We start from the raw sequence: 24,993 nt of genomic DNA on the forward strand, positions 1-24,993 counted from the left end.
TTTGGGGGATGTAGCTAATGTTACCATTATATAAAGGAAAAAGCTAAGATCTTATCGCTCTGTCCCTGATTTTCTAGATACTTGACTAGTGTCTTCAAATGTCCATTTCTCGGAGTACTTCAGAGACAACACAAGTCTGTAGAAGCAGCCCAGCTCATGAATTTCTGTAAATCATTCCGTCTTGTTCGATTGTAAGAACCCTTGAGGGCAGGGATCATGTCTTCTGACTCTTTTGTACACTCCCAAACGCCTAGTTCAGTGCTGCGCACAAAATAGGTGCTCATAAATTTTCTGATTAGTAGCATGTGATTTTTATTTTTCTCTCTCAGGTGTGTGACCGGCCTGACCAGGCGGTCTGGAAACTAGACGAGAGGTCCCTGCCATGGGGCTGGGTAGGAGGGTGGGGGTGAAACCTCCAACTTCTACTCTTTTTCTCTTCCCACCCACCACTACTACGTGGGAGAGGAAGGGAGGGATGGTCCCCTCCCCAGCCTCAGGGAGAGCCAAGGGGGGCTGCCCCTGGCAGACTGTATATTTGGTTGCTAAAGATGACCAGCATGGGCACCTGGAGGTCAGGCCCTCAGGCCCAGAAGGTCTGTAAACTGAACTGTTTTTATATCAGTGCCTTATTCAGTTAATCAGTGGTATCTATTGAGGGCTTACGGTGTGCAGAGCACTGCACTAAGCGCTTGGGAAAGTTTAATATAAGTGGACACGTTCCCTGCCCATATTTCCGAGGAGCGCCAAAGTACTCTGAGTAATTAGTAGGGAAGCAGTGTGGCTTAGTGAAAAGAGCACGGGCTGAGTCGTCAGAGGACGTGGGTTCTAATCTTGGCTCTGCCGCTTGTCTGTGGCGTGACCTTGGGCAAGTCACTTAACTTCTCGGCGCTTCAGTTACCTCATCTGTAAAATGGGGATTAAGACTGTGAGCCCCACGTGGGACAACCTGATTGCCTTGTACCTACCCCAGTGCTTAGAACAGTGCTTGGCGCATAGTAAGTGCTTAACAAACACCATTATTATTATTATTATTATTTCTGTGCATAGGTCTAGAGGGAAACAGACATTAAAATAAATTATGGTTAAGTGCATAAGCGCTGTGGGGCAGAGGATGGCATGAATATGAAGTGCTTAAAAGAGGACAGATCCAGGTGGGTAGACCTTTATGCATTATTACTGTCATAAGATAATTTGGGGCTTAATGTTTTAATTCAGTTTTTCCAGGGTCTGGTCTCCCTGAGTTTTCAACTGAGAGCTTTGGGTGGTTAGGGAGAGTGATGGTAATCACCACTGTACTTTCTCCAGCACCTAGTATAGTGTTTGTCGGGACCTTATCTACTGAATACATCCTTAATTATGGTGCTGGGGGTGATGGTGATAAAATCGGATCCCTTGATTCATGATTTAAACACTTTCTAGTGTAAGCCTAATTATTGCAGAATTTAAAGTCCCAAATTGTAGTGACCGAGTGTGGGGGGTGTTCTATATCTTATTATCCACCAAATGGAAATCCACATTTGAAGGAAAAACCAAATATCATGAAGTTTTTTCCGTCAAGACCGGCATGTTCACGGATCATGTTTTTGGACTTAGAAAGATTTTTAAATGTTTTTAGATGTTGCCAGTTCTATATCTGAATTGTCTTCACGACCATTTCACATTTTTCCTTTAATTTGGCAAAAGGATAAGTGTGAAATTTGAATTGCTGAGCAATTGGCTTGTGAAGTGTAATCTGTGGGTTTTGTCTTTGGGTCTGGGCAATTAGTTGGCGTTCCAAATGTCTGGCCCATTTGGAGGATTATAGCAAGATGAACAAATTGGAGGTTTGGTTCTTGCATCGTCCCTCCTGCCCTTTCTTATACAGTAGTTGCATTCTCGATCCTTGCGTCGCCCCACGCCTCGGAGATGTCTAATAAAGCAGAAACTCCTGACGGTTGGCTTAAAGGCACCCCAGTGGCTCTCTTGCTCTCCTCTCGCCCCCCTCTCCTTACCCTCGTTCTTCTGCTCCACTCTGGCTGGAGTGTCTTATTCCTCTCCAGCAGACTGCTACTCTCAAGCTGCCCTCTCCTGACTCCAGCCTCTTGCTCACACCCTCCCTTCGGCCCCAAACTTCTTCTCCCTTCCCATCTGGCAGACCACTTTGAATTCATCCATTTTCCCTGTTGCTTAGGTCAGTCATTTGCACATAATAAGCACTTAAATGCTATTCCTCCTGCCACTACCTTCACGGCTCCCCCAACTTTAAAGCCCATCTGCAATCCCGAGGCTTAGTTAAGTGTTTCTCTGATAATAAATACTTAATCAGTGCTGTTACCACTATTTCCTCAGCTTTTGCCTAACTTCAAAGCCCTTCTGAAATCCCATCTCCTCCAGGAGGCCTTCCCTGATGAATCTCTCCGCTCCTCATCCTCTATTCCCATCTACTGCCACTTAAGCACTTGGGCACCCAAACCTCCCATCCTGCGCCTATTGACCGATGTTGCTTCCTCCAATCTGTAATTCATTTTAGGGGCTGTCTTCCCTCCTGGATTGTAGGATCTTTGAGCGCAGGGATCGTGTCTGCTAATTCTGTTGCACCTTCCTAAGCACACTTAGACTGAGCTCCCGGTAGACTGTGTGCTCCCAGTGGGCAAGGAATGTGTCTGTTGTAGTCTCCCAAGAGCTTAGTACAAAGCAGTGTGGCTTGGTGGAAAGAACACGAGCTTGGGAGTCAGAGGACCTGGGTTCTAATTCCGCCTCCGCCACCTGTCTGCTTTGTGACCTTATGCAAGCCACTTAACTTCTCTGTGCCTCAGTTACCTCATCTGTAGAATGGGGATTAAGACTGTGAGTCCCATGTGGGACAACCTGATTACCTTGTATCTACCCTGGCGCTTAGAACAGTGCTTGGCACATAGTAATCACTTAAATACCGTAATTATTGTTATTAGTGAGCGCTCAATAAATACGATTGATTGACTTAGTACAGTGTCTAGCACATGATACATACTGTTGATTGACTAGGGTTGATTGGGTTATAGTAACCATTATTCAGTGAGAGTTAATGACTTGAAGGGCAGTTTGTGCCATGATTTAACATTTTTTGATCCAGATTATGTCCCCAACTATTGGGGTCCTTTCCCTTTTGTCACCTGCTGGTGCCTCATTCTATTAAATGCCGAACCACAAGGTGCTGTGTCGTCATCATCGATGGTATTTATTGAGCATTTATTGTGTGCAGAGCACTGTACAGAGCACTTGGGAGAGCACAATACAATGGAAAGGTTAGACACGATCCCCGACCCCAAGGAGGTTATAGTACTGTAATACTACTGAAGAGATAGCTTGCAAGGGCAGCAACCTCACCCCTTGAATCAGAGCCAAAAAGTCCCGGTTGTGAGCACTTAGGTACACGGCCTCTGCCTGAACCAATTTGTGGATCACGTTGTACCTAGGAGAACCCCGTGTCCTGGGAAGACCATTCCCAGTTTTTCCACTGTGTCGGAGCCGATTCAGGAAGTGAAAGCGTATGTTCTAGCTAAAGTGACCGTAATTCTTAGCCTTGTATTTTCTTTCAAGCACTGAAATTAGCAGGCGCGTTTAGGCGGTTTGATCATCATTAATCGTGGGTTCCTAATTTTCAGACTGGTCGATCAAACTTGGAAAGGCTGCTTCCTGACTTGAGCGTCTTGTAGGGAAACTCATGCAAGTTGAGGCAGCTTTCCCCCCCCACTCCTCCCCCTCAGGTTTCCTCAACTGGAAGGGGCCGAGAGAAGAGGGAACAAGAAGTGTATATATGTATGTATGTTTGTACATATTTATTACTCTATCTATTTTACTTGTACATATTTATTCTATTTATTTTATTTGGTTTATATGTTTTGTTTTGTTGTCTGTCTCCCCCTTCTAGACTGTGAGCCCGCTGTTGGGTAGGGACTGTCTCTATATGTTGCAAACTTGTACTTCCCAACCACGTAGTCCAGTGCTCTGCACACAGTAAGCGCTCAATAAATACGATTGAATGAATGAAAGTGGCTTCACCTTAAAAGCAGCGTCCCTCCTTTTTTGGACTTTTCGCACTAACCTGCCCACCTTCCGCTCTCTCCTCCTGCCCCTCCCCTTTTAACCAGGCCTAAAGACTCATAATTATAATGATCCTAATGATGGTATTTGTTAAGCACTTACTATGTGCCAGGCACTGTGCTAAGGAGTACAAGCAAATCGAGTTGGACACAGTCCCTGTCCCGCATGGGGCTCACAGTCTTAATTCCCATTTTACAGATGAGGTAAACAGACAGGTGGCGGAGCCGGGATTAGAACCCATGACCTCTTGACTCCCAAGCCTGTGCTCTATCCACTATGCCATGGACTCTAGTAAGAATAGACATGATAAGGCCTTGGGAAAGTCCGGAAAACTGCAGATAGTAGTATTTATTGAGGACCCACTTGGTTGTGGCACATACATTGTACTCACCGCTTGGAAAGTACAAAGCACAGAAGTTACTCGTTCACTGTCCACAAAGAACTTACATTTTAGTAGGGGAATTTAGTGAAGAGGAAGGATGGGGGAGTCGTTGTCTTCCTCTTCAAGCACTGGCAGGTTTCCCAAACAGAATGTGCCAATTTGGGAAATCCTGGATGGTAGAGGCAGCAAACAAGTGAAAACTCTGTTGCTTAAAGTGTTTCCAGAATTCATGTTTAAGCGTCTCAGAATACGGCAAAGTGAAGTAGTATTCTCCATGAACTGTGTGTACCCTGCCCCAGATTCTGTCTCCCCCATTAATTTGTGAGTCAGTACTAGGAGATTCTGTAAGTTCTGTACTGAGTTGTTCACGTGTGCGGATGGCAAGATGTGTGCATCTAAAATAGAGTAATTCATTTTGGGAGAGGGTGGAGGAATTTTGCGTGATATAAATCTAATGTCAAATGTGCTGCGCGGGACTGATAGAAATGTAGCCTGGATTCAGTCGACTCTCAATTAATTATTCAAGAGATGATTCTCCAGTCTGAGGATCATTCCACCCCCGACTTTCTTCTCCTTCTCCCCTCTCCTGCTTACCCGTCTTCCACTTTCCACCTCTGCCGGAGAGAATGGCGTGACAGAGAGAAGAGACCGAGTGCCAGGCTTTGTGTCATTCCTTGAAAGCAGCTCTGGTGGAGAGCTTGGGGGAGGCATCGGAACTACTTCATCATCATCATCAATCGTGTTTATTGAGCGCTTACTGTGTGCAGAGCACTGTACTAAGCGCTTGGGAACTACAGGTTGGCAACACTGGCAAGTTGGCAACTACTTGGCGGAAGTAACTGGTTTTTAAATGCAATTTTCATGTTATCCTGGTCCTCCTTTCCAGTGGCAGTAGTTTCTTCCTATAGGCGGTTGGGGCTGCATCCGGGAACACAGCAGAAGTCAGTCAATTGCATTGACTGAGCGCTTACTGTGTGCAGAGCACTGTACTAAGCGCTTGGGAGAGTACAGTGTAACAATATAACAGACATATTCCCCACCCACAACGAACTTACAATGTAGAGGAGGAACGAAAGGGAAGTGGCAGTGGGTTGACCTCCGGGCCTGGTGGAGGGAATGTGGGCCCGGGAATCAGAAGTCCTGGGCTCAAATCCCAGCTCTGCTACTTGTCTGCTGTGGGACTGTGAGCAAGTCACTTCACTCCTCCGGTTCCTCTGTTACCTCATGTGTAAAATGAGGATTCAGTTCTCCCTCCAACTTGACTGAGAGCCCTGTGTAGGACCAGGACTGTGTCCAACCTGTTTATCTTGTATCTACCCAAGTGCAAGGCACAGAGCAAATGCTTAACAATTACCATTAAGAATTATTTTATTTGTACATGTTTATTCTATTTATCTTATTTTGTTAATGTTTTGTTCTCTGTCTCCCCCTTCTAGACTGTGAGCCCACTGTTGGGTAGGGACCGCCTCTATATGTTGCCAGCTTGTACTTCCCAAGCGCTTAGTACAGCGCTCTGCACACAGTAAGCGCTCAATAAATACGATTGAATGAATGAATGAAGAAGAAAAGACATAATGCATCCCGTGTGCTGCTGGCTTTTTCGGTATTTGGCTCTTGAAATTTAGTTTGTTCTTTAATCTAGCCAGTAGAATGCAGGGGAACTCACTTGCAGGGAACTCAACATCCTTTGGCATCTGGAACGTATTCCATCAGCGAATTCCAGAAGTCTAAGTTAATTTCAGCAAGGCCTCGTCTTGTACTGGAAACCTAATTCCATAAACTATAGTTTGGTATGAATGTAGAAAGAATCTTCCATCAAACTGTAGCATAGTGGAAAGCAGTCAGGCCTGGGAGTCCGAGGACCTGGGTTCTAATCCCGTTAATACCACTTGCCTGGCGTGTGACCTGGGGCCAGTCATTTGCTTTCTCTGTGCCTTTGTACTCTTCTCTGGAAAATGGAGTGGAAGTACCTATTGTGCATCCTACTTACGATTGTGAGCCCCAAGTGGGACATGGACTGTGCCCAACCCAATTGACTTGCATCCAGTCCAGTGCTTAATACAGTGCTTGGCATGTAGGAAGCACTTAATTCCGTTCAAAAAGAAATAAGCCATGCCAGAGGTGGGAAAGGGGTGCCTGGGGTTGGTGTGGGGAGAGATTCAGGGATGCAGGGGCTCGCTGTCCGTAAGGAGGGTGGGCAGGTGAGATAGAGGTGGGACTCACCTGGTCTTGCTGGGGTGAGGGAGCTGGATGTCATTGTGAAGGCACCAACCCTAACTTCATCAAGAACGGCCCAGTCCCTTTATAGAAGGGGAGACTCATTGCTCTCCGGGGGCATTTTTTCTTAGTTCCCTTTCCATTTTCAAATTAGAACGTTTTTATGTGTTCACAACAAGTTACTGTCCTTGTATTTATCCCAGGCTATCCTGTTACCTGCTTAGTTCATTTCTGTAATTCAAGCTGCTTGAATCAAATAACATTGTGTTACAGTCCCTATGTACTTGTTCTAGTTTTTATAGCATGCCCTGTGTAAATGAAGTGTCCTAGTTTTCTACACCAGGCTGGGGAGTTGAACAGGAGTTGCTCTGTTCAAAGGGGAGAAGAGGGATTCCAAAAGGACCTGGTAATTTGGGGAATGTTCTTGGGCAGCGTCTCAGTGCTCTCCTCCGACACCCGAGGCAGGCAACCCCAGACCCAAGACCTGTGCTCACTCCTTTTCCTGGATTAGCCCAGGTAACGATCTTGGAGTCTAGGCTGATCGATATACAAAATACGATACGAGAGACGACTTGAGAGCCAACTCTATCTCGCATTGTTGACCCAGCGCCATTTTATTTGTGCTTTAGGAAGGGTGACCAGACCAGTTTCCTCATTTGGGAGGGTTCTTCCTTTTAGAAAAGTAGTATGGCCTGGTGGCTTGGGCCTTGGCCTGGGTCCTAATCCCGACTCCACCACTTGTGTGTTGGAGGACCTTGGGAAGGTGACCGCACTTTCCTGTGCGTCGGTTACCTCATCTGTAAAATGGGGATTAAGACAGTGAACCCAATGTGAAACAAAGACCGTGTTCAACCTGATAGCTTCTATCTACCCCAGTGGTTAATATAGTGCCTGGCTCAAAGTAAGCACTTAACACATACCAGCCACAAAAAAGAGAAGCAGTGCAGGGGATTGTTTCTCTTTTTTTGAGTGGTATTTGTTCAGTGCTTAAGTGCTCAAGATTCCACCTGCATTGCTCCCTTTCACTTTCAGACCCTGCCTCTGCCCCCAACTCCATTCTCACCAGAGCCATGAAAGCAGATAGCAGCAGTGGTTTTACTGAGGCTGACACTCTCCCCAACTCTCCCTTCCTCAGAGGAAAACCCCAACTATTTGTAAAAGTCTCCTCACTTCTGGAAAACTTCTCACTGTCTTCCAAACACCAGTTGTACCTGGATTTTTCAGATGTCCGTGTCTGGCTCCTCTTAAAATATATGACTCCATGGGTATTGGAATCCTTAAATCATTTTCCAGAGGCCTGGTAACTGCCAGCCTCTGTTTTATTGGACCACGGTGATTGATTGAGCACTCAACCTTTATACCGTCCAAGATGAGACTTTTCCTTTTGGTTCATGCTATCAAGATGAGAATCCATAAGCTTTCATTTTCAGAGGAACTATATCCTCAACTGGATGAATAAATTTTAATCTCACATAGTCAATTTGGACTCCAACCCTACCTTGGTGTCCTTCCACATTGGTAGGAATCTGTTGAAATTTTGGGCACCTCCTTTCGGACTTTTGGCTCACTGGACTGGGGGAAAGAGTCACCTGTTCTGGTCAGATCTCCTTCCTCTCAGTCCATCTCCTTCAGGAAATTTGCCTCCAAGAACCTTCCTCCTTCTCCTGTCACCACGCACAGTCTGTGATCTGCCTTTTTTGGTATTTGGGGGTTTTTTTTTGTTTGTTTTTTAATGGTATTAAGTGCTCGCTATGTGCCAGGCACTGTTCTAAGTGCTGGGGTAGATACAAGCTAATCAGGTTGGACACAGTCCCGGTCCTACAAAGGGCTCCCAGTCTTAATCCCCATTTTACAGATGAGGAAACTGAGGCCCAAAGAAGTTAAGCAATTTGCCCAAGGAAATACAGCAGACAAGTGGTGGAGCTGGGATTAGAACCCAGGTCCTTCTCAGCGCTTAGAACAGTGCTTCGCACATAGTAAGTGCTTAGCAAATGCCATTATCATTATTATTATTATTATTATTATTCTGACTCCCAAGCCTGAGCCCTATCCACCAGGCCACACTGCTTCTGCTTGTTTTACCCGGAATATAGGTAGGCCTGTCTGGGTTTATCCCGGTAGGTTGTAAGCATCTTGAGGTTCTGGACACTGTCTCCTCTGGAAAGTACGGCGCCCCAGGCCCACTGTGGTAGCACAGAAGGTTTGGGTTGACGATAATGGCTCTCTCACGGGTCGGGGGAGAGCTCCGAGTTAGCACTTCTTCCAGTTTATTCTTTTAAAACGGGTTCTGCGGTGCTGTGAACCCAGTTGGTCGGCTTTGGGGGTGAACTTCCGGAGCCCGGCTGGGATCAAAACACACCCCACCCGACCGGTGCTGGGTATGTGCCAGGCTGGCAGCCGGCAGCCTGAGAGAGTACATTCTGAGCTCTGGTTTTAGCTTCGGTGACGAGTTGTGTGACTTATGAAATGGGTGAGGACACAGCGGTGCTTCCTGCTGAAGAGATCTCCCGGAGATTTTTCCTGTTCAGCAGCCACAGGCAGCATCCACCTGCCCCCACGCCCCTGCCAGTTGTCTTGCCACGTGTGGTGTTGGCTCCATGGAGACTGGGCAAGGGGGAGGGTAAGCCTAAACCATGCCTGGAGAAATTAACCGAGCATATGTCCTCCCCTCCAAAGGTGTCTACATATGATTCGCTCGCACTCTCCCTCCTCCCCACCCCCCATCCTCCTTCACTTTCTCCTTTCTCCAACCATAAACTGGAGATCCGTGTAAGTGGGCAGCTCCGTGGTGGACCCTTGATTGCGGACAAGACAGGAGCGTCTATCGGCAGTGCCCTCGGGGTCTGAGCAGCCGTGTTTAGGAATGCCAGGCTCATCCCCTTGGAGCTAGAGGTTCATGTGTATATGTGTGTTGGTATGGATGGATGGTTGCTGTGGAAGACTTTTTTTTCTTTTTTAATGGTATTTAAGTACTTACTGTGTGCCAGGCAGTGTACTAACACTGGGGTAGGTTCAAGATAATCAGGTTGGACACCAGTCCCTGTCAGTTAATCAGTGGTATTTATTGAATGCTTACTATGTGCAGGGCACTGTAATAAGCGACTGGGAGGGTCCCACATAGGGCTCACAGTCTTAATCCCCATTTTATAGAGGAGGTAACTGAAGCACAGAGGCAGTAAAGTGGCTTGCCCAAGTTCACACATCAGGCAAGTGGCAGAGCCAGGATTAGAACCCTGTTCCTCTGATTCCTAGGCCCATCACTAGGCCATGCTGCTTCTCTTTCAGTGTAGCCACCCGACAGAAATTTTACCATCAGCAGTGTTTTCTTTAAACAAAGAAGCAAAGATATGTATAAGTGAGAGCGTGTGTGTATGTAGTCTTTTTATGTAAATACATCTTATTTGTTGAATTGGTAACAGCTGTGCCCTATGATTTGACTTGACCTCAGAGCTGACTAACATACTTTTTGAAGTCACAACCTTAAAATACATTTTAAACATTGAAAAAATGAATCAAGAGCAAGGCCAGCAAACCCACAGCCCTGCTACTTAGGTTCATCAACAGGAAAAGAGGAGTTGGGCGTTGGGTCCTAAAAGTCAATCCGTTTGGGCTTTGGTTGGCCAGCTGGAGGGGGGAATTCCAGAGCCAAGGAAGGATTCCCCCAGAAGGAGCCCTTCCTCCGGTTTCTGGAATGAATTTGGCTGCTTTGAGAAGCTGTGCAGATGGAGCAGGAGCCTGCGAGTCAGAAGGACGTGGGTTCTAATCCCGGCTCTGCCACTTGTCTGCTGTGTGACCTTGGGCAAGTCACTTCACTTCTCGGTGCTTCAGTTACCTCCTCTGTAAAAATGGGGATTAAGACATTGAACCCCATGTGGGGCAGATACTGTGTCCAACTAGATTAGCTTATCTACTCCAGGACTTAATATAGTGCCTGGCACACAGTAAGTGCTTAACAAATACCACTTTAGAAAGAAAAGAGAAGAAAAAACTGTTACCCTCAGTGGGGTGTTCAAACCGATCAGCTTTATCAGTAATTGATATTGTATTTATTTGTATTGATGTCTGTCTCCCCTCTCTAGACTGTAAGGTGGTTGTGGGCAGGGAATGTCACTGTTTACTGTTGCATTGCACTTTCCCAAGCACTTAATACAGTGTTCTGCACACAGTAAGCCCTCAATAAGTAAGATTGAATGAATGAATGAATACTAAGCACTTGATAGTCACCGTACTTATGTACATAACCTTACACTCTGCCTTTTCCCCAATCTGTAATTTATTTTACTGTCTTCCTCTCTAGACTGGAAGCTCCTTGGGGGCAGGGACTATATTGCATTTCCCCAAGCGCAGTGCCCTGCACACAGTAAAAGCGCAGTAAATAATATTGATTGATTGGTATCAGTTAGTCAAACGAGCCCATTTGCCCACCATTCACTGTTTAGTGTTGGAGAAGTGGTTTGCCCATGTTCACAGTGGCAGGATAGGTGGATTCTGCAGCCTGCGTTTCCTTTAACATGGGGTTCTGCCACTATAGCACCCCTTTGTTCGATAGGTTGGGGAGGAAGAGAGGAAATCTCAGAAGTAATGGGCTAGGCCACTCATCCCTGTAAGGTATACAGACATTTCTCTGATAACCGTGTGTTTTTCATTACCCAATTTGGGTAGAACATGAGGGACGTATTAGAGAACATTCTTCGCACAACGGGAATCTGTTTTGGCTAGAAATGAATCCAGCAGTTGGCAGATGTAGATTGCACACGTGTGCAGCACGGGCAGGGCGTGATACTACTGTATTTTCCAGACTTATACAATATTTCTTTGTGCTTTTGCCATTTTGCAGTATTTAGTTTAACAAAATAACAGCGAGTGCCAAAAGGCCATAGCATTCTTCTAGTGGCAATCCATCGGTGGTATTTATTGAGTGCTTACTGTGTGCAGAGCACTGTACTAAGCACTTGGGAAAATACAACAGAGTTGGTAGATGCAGTCCTTGCCCACAAGCAGCATATAGTCTGGCGGGGAGGAATTCCTCTCCAAATGTCAGTCGTGTTGGGATCTTTGAACTAACTGTCTGCAACAGTGGGTCAGAGGGCTAGAGTAGCACCAGAACACAATAATAGTAATAATGATGGTATTTGTTAAGTGCTTACTATGTGCAAAGCACTGTTCTAAGCGTTGGGGTGGTTACAAGGTGATCAGGTTGTCCCACGGGGGGCTCACAGTTTTAATCCCCATTTGACAGATGAGGCAACTGAGGCACAGAGAAGTTAAGTGACTTGCCCAAAGTCACGCAGGTGACAGTTGGCGGAGCCGGGATTTGAACCCTTTACGTCTTACTCCGAAGCCGGGCTCTTTCCACTGAGCCACAGTGTTACGGCAGAAATGACTGTTCCTCGATCCGTGTACACAGTATACGTGGAAACGCGCACATACCGCAAGTGAAGAAACATTGTAGTGAAGTTGTTCCTGTGGAAGTCACAGTTCTAAACAGGCTTTGAAATGTATTGCTGAAAGTCAGTGTAACACAGGAATCATTCTTCAGCCCCGTGGGGCAAACACGTCTCTGCAGTTGGGACAAGAGTAGTGAGTTCTGTGGTCATCTTTGTTCACTCTTTAGACTTCACCCTCTAGGCTTTAAGCTTCTTATGGGCAGGGAGTCTCTTTACCAACTCTGTTTTACTGTACTCTTTCAAGAGCTTTGTACAGTGCTCCGCACCCAGTAAGCCCTCAAATACTGTTGAGAAATTCACTTTCCTATTATGGGCAGCGTACACTAATAACCTTCCAGCAGCTCAACTGTAATAATCTGCTTTGGGCCTCGGGTCCCATCTCCGAGTTGGGGATGAGGGCACTCACCTTTTCCCCAAATTATCAAATGGCTTGTTCATGCAGTTCTGGGCTACAGGAGGATCTCCAGGAATATCTAGGGGTCCCCTGCTGGGTGAGAATTTGGGGATAATGCGTTAATGTTGTCTTTTTTGTGCCCCCCTCCCCCCAAAAATCCTACTTCAAGCCATGGTGATTGATTCTGGTGCTGTAGATATACAGGCTTAGGACACGTGTTACTTTTGACACCTTTTCTTGAAACCTCCTAATTTAAGTGTGGGCTGAAGTCCCAAGCCACTTCCTCACTGTTTTGGTTCATCCTAGAATGTTGAAGTCACCCCCTTCTCTCCTCCCTAGAACACAGTCTTCCTGCGCCCTTATTTTTGTTGTTAGGATATGCTTTTGAAATCCTGAGAATCTCCCTTCTGTTCCCCAGACCACTCTCTCTAAAGCCTCTTTTGGTTGCCCCACATTCTGATATCAAGAGATCCTTTCCTTTTTCCCCGTCTTTCCATTGAGTGACAGCCCCAAATGCCTTCAAAAGAGCCAGTGGCCCTAGGGGAAAGTGTGGTTGCCCTGGCTGGGTTGACTGGAGTTCTCTTCCCGATTGACCAAATTGTGCCTTGGGGAGGGACCTGGGTATCTAACACCAAGGCTGCCAACTTAATTGTGGTGGATTTTGGGAACGGATTTTTCCAACCTGATTGGAACACCACTGCTGTTGCTGTGGTTGTGAAGTATCATTGGGAAAAATGGCCGAGACTTTTGGCACCTGGTATTTCTGGCAGCCCTGGAACCTTAGGAAGGAGCTAAAATAGATACTGCCCTAGAGGAGCATACAGTCTAAATGGAAAGGCAAAACAGACTGGCACAGTGACAAAGAGAATTGGCTTTTTTATCATAAAAGATATCGCTACTGCAGAACCCGGCCTTATGTGTGACTGAAAAAAACCAAACCAACGTTACTGTTTGGTGCAACTGGATATTTAGATCACGTAGTCAACTTGTGGCCCCAGAGCAAAACTGAATATTGCCTATGGCTTCAAGTAATCTGTTTCCCTCCTCTCATCTCCATCGTGGATGCTACTCTGTGTTCCAGCTGCCAAACCTGAATCCAGCAGGTCACCTGAAACTTAGAATAGTCGATGAATCTCATATACAGCGACTAAAAGATCAATCAGTCATATTTATTGAGTGCTTACGTATTGAGTGTTTTGTGCAGACCACTGTATTAAGCCTTTGAGAGAGAACAGTATCCAAGATCCGCCCTTTCCTCTCCATCCAAACCACTACCTTGTTGGTTCAGTCTCTCATCCTATCCCAACTGGATTCCTGCATCAGGCTCCTTTCTGATCTCCCATCCTCCTGTCTCTCCCCGCTTCAGTCTGTACTTCACTCTGCTGCCCGGATTATCTTTCTACAGGAATGCTCTGGGCATGCTTCTCTGGACAGAGAAGCAGCGTGGTTCAGTGGAAAGAGCCCGGGCTTTGGAGTCAGAGGTCATGGGTTCAAATCCTGGCTCTGCCACTTGTCAGCTGTGTGACTTTGGACAAGTTACTTAACTTCTCCGTGCCTGTTACCTCATCTGTAAAATGGGGATTAAGACTGTGAGCCCCCCGTGGGACAACCTGATCACGTTGTAACCTCCCCAGTGCTTAGAACAGGGTTTTGCACATAGTAAGCGCTTAATAAATGCCATTATGATTATTATTATGTCACTCCCCTCCTAAACATCTCCAGTGGTTGCCTATCAACCTTCGCGTGAAGCAAAAACTCACTATCGGCTTCAAAGCTCTCCATCACCTTGCCCCCTCCTAATAATAATAATGATGGCATTTTTTTAAGCGCTTATTATGTGCAAAGCACTGTTCTAAGCGCTGGACCTTACTTTCCTTCTCTTCTTCTACAGCCCAGCCTGCACGCTCCACTCCTGCCGCTAACCTTCTCACTGTCCCTCGTTCTCGCCTGTCCCACCGTCGACCCCTGGCCCACGTCCTACCTCTGGCCAGGAATGCCCTCCCTCTACACAGCTGCCAAACTAGCTCTCTTCCTCCCTTTGAAGCCCTACTGAGAGCTCACCTCCTCCAGGAGGCCCTCCCAGACTAGCCCCCCTTTTTCCTCTGCTCCTCTTCCTCATCTCCCCCACCCCCTCCCTTCTGCCCTACCTCCTTCCCCTCCCCACAGCACTTCTGTATATTTGTACATATTTATTACTCTGTTTTATTAATGATGTGCATATAGCTATAATTCTATTTATCCTGTTGGTATTGACACCTGTCTACTTGTTTTGTTGTCTGTCTCCCCCTTCTAGACTGTGAGCCGGTTGTCGGGTAGGGACCGTCACTATATGTTGCCGATTTGTACTCTCCATGCGCTTAGTACAGTGCTCTGCACACTAAGCGCTCAATAAGTACGATTGAATGAATGAAATGAAGAGAGTTGGTAGACCTGTTCCCTGCCCACAATGTATAAGATGGCTCTTAATACCAAGCTAGGCACACCTAACAATGCCTTCTGTGTTGAAAGCTGAATCTGGTGGCTTACTGACTAGCCCTCTTCACATGTAGTAACATTGGTACATGCAGGGTTTTTTTCTCATTTTTTTGATCTTGCGGTTTGGAGTAAGGTTTCTGGCTTCTGGCTTCTCCGTAGTAGTGGTTGAACTATGTTCTTCCCTCCACCCCCATCTCCAGTTCTGCCCTTCCAAAACCCAAAATGTGCATTTCGTGGCCGAATGACTTTGGCTAGGACTGTAGCCAGATTTAGTGATTCCAGCCCACTCTGATTACTTGGGCCCAATTGTCCAGTTTGTGGACTCTCTAAGCCTCTGGGCAGGCCTCTTCTCTCCTGTTAGCCTTTTGGCCATTTCACTGCTCGTGAAATGGGCTGTTTCACATCCTCCAGGAGAGCGGGGAGGGGGAAACCCAAGTCGGGTAACGGGCCGGGAGCTTTGATACTTTTGACTAAATAGAGGGCTTTCGGGCTCTCAGGACAATTAGCTCTAAGTGAGGTAACATTTTTGTACCTATTAAGCAACACATTTCCAGCTTTGAATTTCCAAACTTGTACTTCCCTGAGTGATTGACAGGCAGAATGAATAGATTTTTTTGTGTGTGTGCAATATGTTCTGAAAATAAGGGTTCTAGAAAGGCTGAATAGTGTAGTGCGTGCTCAGAGAGCCCTTCTGGATCCCTGGGCTCCAAAAATGAAGTAGGAAATTAATCACTGGAGTCTAAAATGAGATACCGAGCAGTGTCCAAGGGAGTCTTTCTCTGGCCCCAGGGGACCACGCCCTCCCAGTCCAGCAGAGGTGAGGCAGGAGCCTACCTGGCTCCCCAGGCCAGTTGGCTAAAGAGAAAAAGCCATCATGAGCAGAGCCTTTGCCACCTGGCTTTGCAGCTGGACTGGACGGAGCTGATGACTTTGCTCAGGAAAGTAGCTGCGTGCAACTGTCTGGGGCAGAGTTCTCTTCTCCATCCTCATGTGGACAACATCACCAGAGCGATCAGTCTGGCGTTTGGCTTTGGAGCACTGTAAGGCCTCAGCGGTAGAAAGGACCCATGCTTCCTGGGAATGAGAAAGAAAGACGTGAAGCTTCAGGAATGGAGAAACACCCCCCTTCCCCTGTGCTGTTGTGGCCGTGAGGGAAACTCCTGCGGGACTACCCCACTTCGATCCATACTTCATGCTGCTGCCTGGATTGTCTTTGTCCAGAAATGCTCTGGGCATGTTACTCCCCTCCTCAAAAATCTCCGGTGGCTACCAATCAATCTTCGCATCAGGCAGAAACTCCTCACCCTGGGCTTCAAGGCTGTCCATCACCTCGCCCCCTCCTACCTCACCTCCCTTCTCTCCTTCTACAGCCCACCGCACACCCTCCGCTCCTCTGCCGCTAATCTCCTCACCGTACCTCGTTCTCGCCTGTCCCGCCATCAACCCCCGGCCCATGTCATCCCCCGGGCCTGGAATGCCCTCCCTCTGCCCATCCTCCAAGCCGGCTCTCTTCCTCCCTTCAAGGCCCTACTGAGAGCTCACCTCCTCCAGGAGGCCTTCCCAGACTGAGCCCCTTCCTTCCTCTCCCCCTCATCCCCCTCTCCATCCCCCCATCTTACCTCCTTCCCTTCCCCACAGCACCTGTATATATGTTTGTACTTATTTATTACTCTATTTATTTATTTATTTATTTTACTTGTACATATCTATTTTATTTTGTTAGTATGTTTGGTTTCGTTCTCTGTCTCCCCCTTTTAGACTGAGCCCACTGTTGGGTAGGGACTGTCTCTATATGTTGCCAACTTGTACTTCCCAAGCGCTTAGTACAGTGCTCTGCACACAGTAAGCGCTCAATAAATACGATTGATTGATTGCCTCTGACTTCCCAGACAATTGCCTGAGATGGAGGCTGTGAACCGTGGCAGGCACTAAAAGGGCCGTTGGGGGTCTTCTGCTCCAGCCAGGTCTCCCCAGCCGTCTCAGCCCAAAGCAGCCCCCCCATTCATTCGGTCATTCATTCAGTCGAGTTTATTGAGCGCTTACCGTGTGCAGAGCACTGTACTAAGCACTTGGGAGAGTGCGATACACCATTAAACAGACCCATTCCCTGTCCACAACGAGTTTACAGTCTACAGTGGGGGAGTCAGACATCAGTACAAATAAATAAAATTACAGATATGTACCTAAGTGCTCCCAGCCTGCCCAGCCCCAGTTTCTCCCCTGCGGGAGCCAGAGCTACAGCCAGACCTGGAGTTCGTACCTCCTTCTAGTGGGGCTGTTTTGGGGGGCAAGTGGGTGGGTGGGCAACCTCCAGGCCGTTGGGTAGAGCCCTATTTAAGGGCCTTTTCATTGTTCCTGTTGGTAGCAGAGCTGGTCCAGTTGGGAGGGCGGGAGGAAGGGGGCGACTTTCCCCATCATCGGCAACGTTTGAGTAATTACTGTGTGCAGCTCACTGGGGTATTTCTGAAGACTCTTTTAATGGTGAAGTTCACTGATGAGTGCCTTTGTGCACATAAAAAGACCATCCTTTGTAGAAGTTTAAACGTACAACAGAAGCAGGAAACACAATCTACTGAGAGTGCACCACCTCCAGGAGGCCTTCCCAGACTGAGCCCCCTTTTTCCTCTCCTCCTCCCCACCCCCCCCGCCCCACCTCCTTCCCCTCCCCACGGCACCTGTATATATGTTTGTACAGATTTATTACTCTATTTATTTTACTTGTACATATTTACTATTCTATTTAATTTGTTAATGATGTGCATCTAGCTTTATTTCTATTTATTCTGATGACTTAACACCTGTCCACATGTTTTGTTTTGATGTCTGTCTCCCCCTTCTAGACTGTGAGCCCGTAGTTGGGTAGGGACCGTCTCTATATGTTGCCAGCTTGTAGTTCCCAAGCGCCTAGTACGGTGCTCTGCACACAGTAAGCGCTCAATAAATATGATTGAATGAATGAATGATCCCTGCCCCTCGGGGAGCTTGAAATCTAATGGTCTTTAAGATGGTGTTGGGATGTAGGGGTGGGTGTGTACCATAGCCCTCCCAGCTAGTTGTTACCTGACTCTCCCTCCCCGCCTCCCCACCCGACCTCTGACCCTGACAGCAACATCCCCTTTCTTCCCTTTATGCCGGGGAGGAGGGGAGAGGTATATATGACCAGTCAATCTGCAACTCTTCTGGTGGAGGTACAGTTGAGAAGTTCAGTGAGCACTGTCAGAGAGACAGGCATCCGTGCTGATGAACAGATGTTGAAAGATAGTATTTTTTTATTGATGGTGGATGCTGAAATCGCACTCTGCAAGCTTCCTAAAAATTAATTTTCAGCAAGAATCTCTTTCCAGATGATTATGATTATATTAACACCAGGAGGCAGCAGAAGTGAATCACATCTGCGCTTCCTAGTGTGTCCCCGGGTTCCTATTTCCATTCTGCTCCGCACTAGGTGAAAAGTAAGAAGGCAGTTGAGATGCCTTTACTGAGCCCACAGGGCCGAGCTGCCTCTGGACTGGCAGTCCCGGTCAGCGGCAGCCCTGGCCCCGGCTTCAGAGCCCAAGGACTGCAGACTAGTCTGGGTTGAAAGTGGGCTTGGACTCTACTGGAATTGAGGCTGGGGCCCCTCCAACCCCTTGCTGGGGGTGGGGAATACTGCCTCTCCTGTGCAGTTCTTTCCAGTGCACATCTGGGAATCGTTATCCTGCTGCCCGTGGTTGTATATCGCATTCCCTGTCTCTACCCTGCCCCCACCGTGCCACGGCTCCCCCCTCCCCCATCACTTTAAGCTGACTGTGTACAGAGCACTGGACTAAGCGCCAGGGAGAGTACAATATAACAGAGTTGGTAGACAAAGTTCCCCTCCTACAATGAACAGTGGCATTTATATTAAGAGCTTACAATGTCTTAAGCACTGGGACAGATACAGGGTCATGAGATGAGACGGCCTCCGCCCCACATGGGCAGTCCCCTAATAATATTAGTAATTGTGGTATTTGTTAAGTGCTTACGGTGTGCCAGGCACTGGGGTAGATACAAGAGGTACCCTGGGGAGCCCCTTGGTTTCCAGAAAGGTGCTGTTTGGGCCGCTCAAGAGAAGGCATCCAAGGGGCTTGTCTGTTAAGAGAGAGCTCAAGTACTCTCCCTTATCCTCCCTGTTTCTTCTTCCCCCTTCTCCTCCTCCCGTCATGTTGAAGCATATGATTGGCCCGGAGAGCCTAAGCTAGGAAAACAGAGAGGGGTGGGAAAGGTCTCCTGCCTGGAAGGTGCTGTGGGAAAGTGTCAACTAGGAGCTGGAGCGAGCGATTGGGTGGAAGGCCTAGAGGGAAATGAGTGGAAAGAAAGAAGCATCAGGGGTGGGTGGGGATATCAGAAAGGAAGATGGCATTGAGCTTGCTGGGAACTTTTGGGGCTCCTGATATGGGCTTGGGATTCCCAAGAGAGGACTGGCTCCAGCCGAGGTCTTGACCCGCTGGATGCTGCAGTACTTCTCTGGGAAAAACTAGGGATTAAGCACAGTGGAAAATGAAGGCTGACCCATGGAGGTTGCCATAGGAGGAGAAGGAGGGAGAGCACACAAGCAACCCCTCTGGATTGTGTAAGCCTGTGGAAAACGAACGTGTCTGCCAGCTGAGGTATTGTATTCTCCCAAGCACTTAGTACAATGCTTTGAACTTAGTAAGCACCCAACAAATACCATTGATGATGATGATGATAATGTTGGTGGTGATGATGATATTTCCTGGGTTTATCTCCTAGGCATAACACACTCAACTAGGAAATGGAAATGCAAGAAAAATACTAGATGGGGCTGACATTCTAATAGTGAGAGGAGGATAACCTGGAAGCTGAAAGCATTTGTTTTGTTTTATTTTTTGTTGGGCTTATGGTAGTTGTTAAGCTTTTACTGTGTGCCAGCCACTCTAAGTGCTGGGGTATGTACAAGATAATCCAGTTGGACAGAGTCCGTGTCCCACAGGGGGCTCACAGTCTTAATCCCATTTTTTCAGATGAGTTAACTGAAGCACAGACAAGTTAAGTAACTTGCCCAGGGTCACCCAGCAGGCAAGTGGCGGAGTCAGGATTAGAACCTAGGTTCTCTGACTCTGGGCAATTGTTCTTTTCACTAGGCCATGCTGAGGAGGGCCTAGAGAATGAAGGAGAGAATGCTTTGACTGACTCGTGTTGAGCTGCTTGTGATGAAACAGATCTTGTGGGAAAGCTACGGTTCTATCATTGCCAACCAACAGATCCTATCTCTTCCATGTCCTCTGTTAGGCTCTGTGAAATAGTCACCAGATAGCTTGATCGTTCCTCCTGAGAATATGGGAACAACAATATCCTCCTCTAAAGGGGTCAAGTTCTCATACAACCAACTCCTTCAGCCTTGAGATGCCACGTGACATAGTGGAAAGACCATGGGACTGCAGATTGCCTGAGTTCTAATCCCAGCACTGCCAGTGGCCTCCTGTGTGACCTTGGGCAAACCACTTAACCTCTGTGTGCCTCTGTTTCCTCATCTACAAAATGAGAATGAGATGTTCTTCCTACCACTTAGAGATTGTAAGTCCCATGTGGAGCAGGGACTGGGGCCGATCTGATTGTCTTCTATCTACTCCAGCACTTAGCACAATGCTGGGCACACAACCATTTAATATAATAATAATGGCATTTATTAAGCGCTTACTATGTGCAAAGCATAATAATAATAATAATGATAATTTCCATACCCTGATATTTCTGCATTTCACCTTTGTTCATTTGTTCATTCACTTCTGCTCCCCCTTCTAGACTATAAGCTTGTTGTTGTGCTCTTCCAAGAACTTAGTACAGTGCTGTACACAGAGTAAGCACTCAAACTCAATAGAGAAGCAGCGTGGTTCAGTGGAAAGAGCACAGGCTTTGGAGTCAGAGGTCATGGGTTCAAATTCCAGCTCTGCCAATTGTCAGCTGTGTGACTTCGGGCACGTCACTTCACTTCTCTGTTCCTCAGTTTCCTCATCTGTAAAATGGGGATGAAGACTGTGAGCCCCCCGTGGGACAACCTGATCTCCTTGTAACCTCCCCAGTGCTTAGAACAGTGCTTTGCACATAGTAAGCGCTTAATAAATGCCATCAAAAAAAATCATTGGTTCATTTCTAGCTTAAATTGTTTGCCTCTATCATAATGAAGTTTTGTGAAATGAGAGGGAAGCATCAAATTAGGGTTTCAGGGCAATGACCTCATCTCAGGTTTTGTCTTTATTTGCGACTTTTAGCCCATAGGTGGATTTTTGGAGGACCTCCTTTAGGTACTGAATCATGAGACAGTATTGGGCACTGCAGAAAACCAATTATCTGGGCCACAAGGGTCTGACTGACAAGTCCTCTTGGCTAAGGCTAGTTTGAATAATAATAATGATAATTGAATTAAAATTGTGAGGGTACATGAGATAGCGACTTTTGTTCTCTTTGTTAGCCACCCTTTCAGTGCTCTACATTAATTTCCATCCCAGCTAGTTCAGGTAATCCACTGCTTACTGTAGAAGGTAACTGCTTTCACTCAGTTGTTAAAATTGAGTGCAGGGAGCACAGAACGTTGAAAGCTACAGATACTCTCCCAATCTCATTTTAGTCATTAGTTTCCGATGCCTTTTCTAAAGGAACCGTTTTCCAGAGTGTCTCAGGAGTAAGATGGAATGACAGACTTGGACCTCTTAGCCCTGCCCTGTCCACCCTCCAGGGGAAAGTCAGTCAGTTACAATCAATCAATCAATCAATCGTATTTATTGAGCGCTTACTATGTGCAGAGCACTGTACTAAGCGCTTGGGAAGTACAAATTGGCATCACATAGAGACAGTCCCTACCCAACAGTGGGCTCACAGTCTAAAAGGGGGAGACAGAGAACAGAACCAAACATACCAACAAAATAAAATAAGTAGGATAGAAATGTACAAGTAAAATAAATAAATAAATAAATAAATAGAGTAATATATGTACAACCATATATACATATATACAGGTGCTGTGGGGAAGGGAAGGAGGTAAGACGGGGGGATGGAGAGGGGGACGAGGGGGAGAGGAAGGAAGGGGCTCAGTCTGGGAAGGCCTCCTGGAGGAGGTGAGCTCTCAGCAGGGCCTTGAAGGGAGGAAGAGAGCTAGCTTGGCGGATGGGCAGAGGGAGGGCATTCCAGGCCCGGGGGATGACGTGGGCCGGGGGTCGATGGTGGGACAGGCGAGAGCGAGGTACAGTGAGGAGATTAGTGGTGGAGGAGCGGAGGGTGCGGGCTGGGCAGTAGAAGGAGAGAAGGGAGGTGAGGTAGGAGGGGGCGAGGTGATGGACAGCCTTGAAGCCCAGGGTGAGGAGTTTCTGCTTGATGCGCAGATTGATCGGTAGCCATTGGAGGTTTTTGAGGAGGGGAGTGATATGTCCAGAGCGTTTCTGGACAAAGATAATCCGGGCAGCAGCATGAAGTATGGATTGAAGTGGAGAGAGACACGAGGATGGGAGATCAGAGAGAAGGCTAGTGCAGTAGTCCAGACGGGATAGGATGAGAGCTTGAATTAGCAGGGTAGCGGTTTGGATGGAGAGGAAAGGGCGGATCTTGGCAATGTTGCGGAGCTTATCGGGCTGTGAAATGACAAGAGTAGGCAAAAGCGCTTAGTGTGGTGCTCTGCCCACAGTAAGCACTCAATAAATACCATTGCTTGACTGATTGATTGATTGATTGAAATGGGGCGGGAGAAAGCAAGAGCTTGGATTCTCAGTAGTTGACCCAAATTGATCTCAAGGCTAAGAAGAGTCATGCTAAACTTTCCCCAGGGCGGGGAAATCCATTTAGATCTTTGAGGTTAAGGATTTTGTGACTTAGATAATAGTGATGGCATTTATTAAGCGCTTACTATGTGCATAGCACTGTTCTAAAATAAGTCACTTAACTTCTCTGTGCCTCAGTTTCCTCAACAGTAGTGCTCAGTACTAGTTTTCGTCTCCCCGCTCCCCCTATCTTCCCCTGTCCCCGCCATGCTGGGAAGAATCCTATAGTATCAATGCAAAACACACAGCGTCTTCCTGGGACAGTTGTGAAGAATGGCACTGGGGCACTCCTCAGGGGACAGGCAGTCAGCAGAATGGCCTGGCCTAATTGACTCAGGCGAAACCGAGAGCCAGCTCTTATTTCAATCGGTCCCTCTGTTGGTGCCCAGTTTGGGGGTTTCTGAAGAGGTCCTTTTCTGCAGCCCCCTGGCATGGTGGCATCATGGACTGCCCCTGCCCCTAGAAACCCAGATTACAGATGAAGCAAGCACCCCCGAGGAAGAGGGAGGACCCGGTAGCTGGGGAACAGCCTGGGGCCAAAAATGGGACCTTAATGGCTCTTCTTCTTCATAATAGTAATGATGGCATCTATTAAATGCTTACTATGTGCAAAGCACTGTTCTCATCCTCCTCGTCAGCTGTGTTCATTGATGTCTTTGGCCTTATACCCGCCATTTCCCCTAGCCATCAGTATTTCAATGTCTGTCTCCCCCTTTAGACTGTAAGCTCCCTGAGGGTAGGGATCGGTTATAACTATTTATTATATTGTACTCTTCCAAGTACATAGTACAGTGCTCTGCACACAGTAAGCACTCAATAAATACCATTGATTGACTGATGGATTGATCCATCAGCGTGTGTGTGTGCGTGCGCATAAACAGAGCCCTGTCCTGGGTTTTGGGGACATAGAGTAAGACCCAGTTCCTACACTCCAAGAGCTCTCAGTATAATGTGAGAGGGAGAGACAAATGTCAAGTGTGTTAAAGGTAATGGGGTCAGAGCAAAGTACCAAATGATTAAAAAATAAACTATACAATATTAAAATAGACACCTGCGCATTCAACCAGATGATGAGGTGACTTCACTAGGAAAAGGGAGCCTCATGTCGAAGGTGATGCCTTTGGAGGGTTGAAAAGGTGTTGCAAATTTTCTCCAGCTGGAGCCTGCACCCTCAAGCTTTCAGGGATGCCCGGGTCGCCTGTAGCTCTGCACCGTACGGCAGCTCCGGCATAACCATGGAGACCAAGAGTTCTTGTTCCCTCAGGAAGCCACTTGGTGGATGAGTCACACACAAGGGAAGTGAGAGATGCATATGGAGGGGGGACTTAGTTGGGCATTTTTAGAAGAAGTGATGGTTGAAGTAAGATTTTGGTGCTTGACTTCTTATCCCAGCTGAGCAGGGATGGAAGGCCCCACCCCCTTGCCCTGGTTTTGTGGCTTCAAGTGTGGATTCTGGTTTGGGATTCGTTTTAAGGCCTGCCTTGTTTTTTCTCTGTTTTTTAGGTGCTGGAGAATCTGGTAAAAGCACCATTGTGAAACAGATGAAGTAAGTGAGAGGGTGGCTTTTTGAAAAACTTATTTCCCCACTAGGCGTAAAAAAGTCCACGCGTCCTTTCCATTCAGATCGACTGTCACGATTTTTGTCTTTTTTACAGGATCATTCATGAGGACGGCTATTCAGAGGAAGAATGCAAACAGTATAAAGTCGTTGTCTATAGCAATACCATACAATCCATCATCGCTATAATAAGAGCCATGGGACGACTAAAGATAGACTTTGGGGAAGCTGCCAGAGCCGTAAGTATTTCTTACTTCCTCTTCGCTTGATTCTGAAGTGTATTCTGTTAATAGAGGAGGTTTGCTTCATATGCCGGGGAAGTGAATTTAAGCAACAAGACAGGCTGTGTCAGAGCAGTATGTGGTAATCAGAGGAGTGCTAGCAACCCACTTGAAGGTGTCTGGTGGCCGTTACGAAGCAGGGCCTGGCCGGGCCGGGGTCCACTATGACTCTCGCTCGAGGTACTGAGATCGGCTTGCTTTTGCTCGACTCTAGTAGTCTCTCTCGTGACGCTTATTCTTCCAGCTTTGCTTCGTCAGCCCTTTGGAGAAGGGAGAAGACTTCTCAAGGAGAGGACTGCTGGATATCTCAGGAAAGAGATGGTGAAATGAAAAATGTCATTTGAGCATTTCCAGCTCTCCCCCAGAACGCCTCCGTTCCGAGAGACT

The 24,993-nt window shown here is 47.2% G+C and overlaps 1 protein-coding gene across 1 annotated transcript in view; it reads left to right on the forward strand.

The window, feature by feature from the left end:
- Nucleotides 1–24,993, forward strand: part of GNAI3 (G protein subunit alpha i3) — a 56,785-nt gene that overhangs the window by 7,030 nt on the left and 24,762 nt on the right. The window contains exons 2-3 of the mRNA XM_038749050.1: nucleotides 24,271–24,313; nucleotides 24,423–24,564. Of these exons, the coding sequence (XP_038604978.1) occupies nucleotides 24,271–24,313; nucleotides 24,423–24,564 (185 nt within the window). The remainder of the gene's footprint in view (nucleotides 1–24,270; nucleotides 24,314–24,422; nucleotides 24,565–24,993) is intronic.

This window comes from Tachyglossus aculeatus, chromosome 7, assembly GCF_015852505.1.
Source record: "Tachyglossus aculeatus isolate mTacAcu1 chromosome 7, mTacAcu1.pri, whole genome shotgun sequence".
Classification (NCBI taxonomy): domain Eukaryota; kingdom Metazoa; phylum Chordata; class Mammalia; order Monotremata; family Tachyglossidae; genus Tachyglossus; species Tachyglossus aculeatus.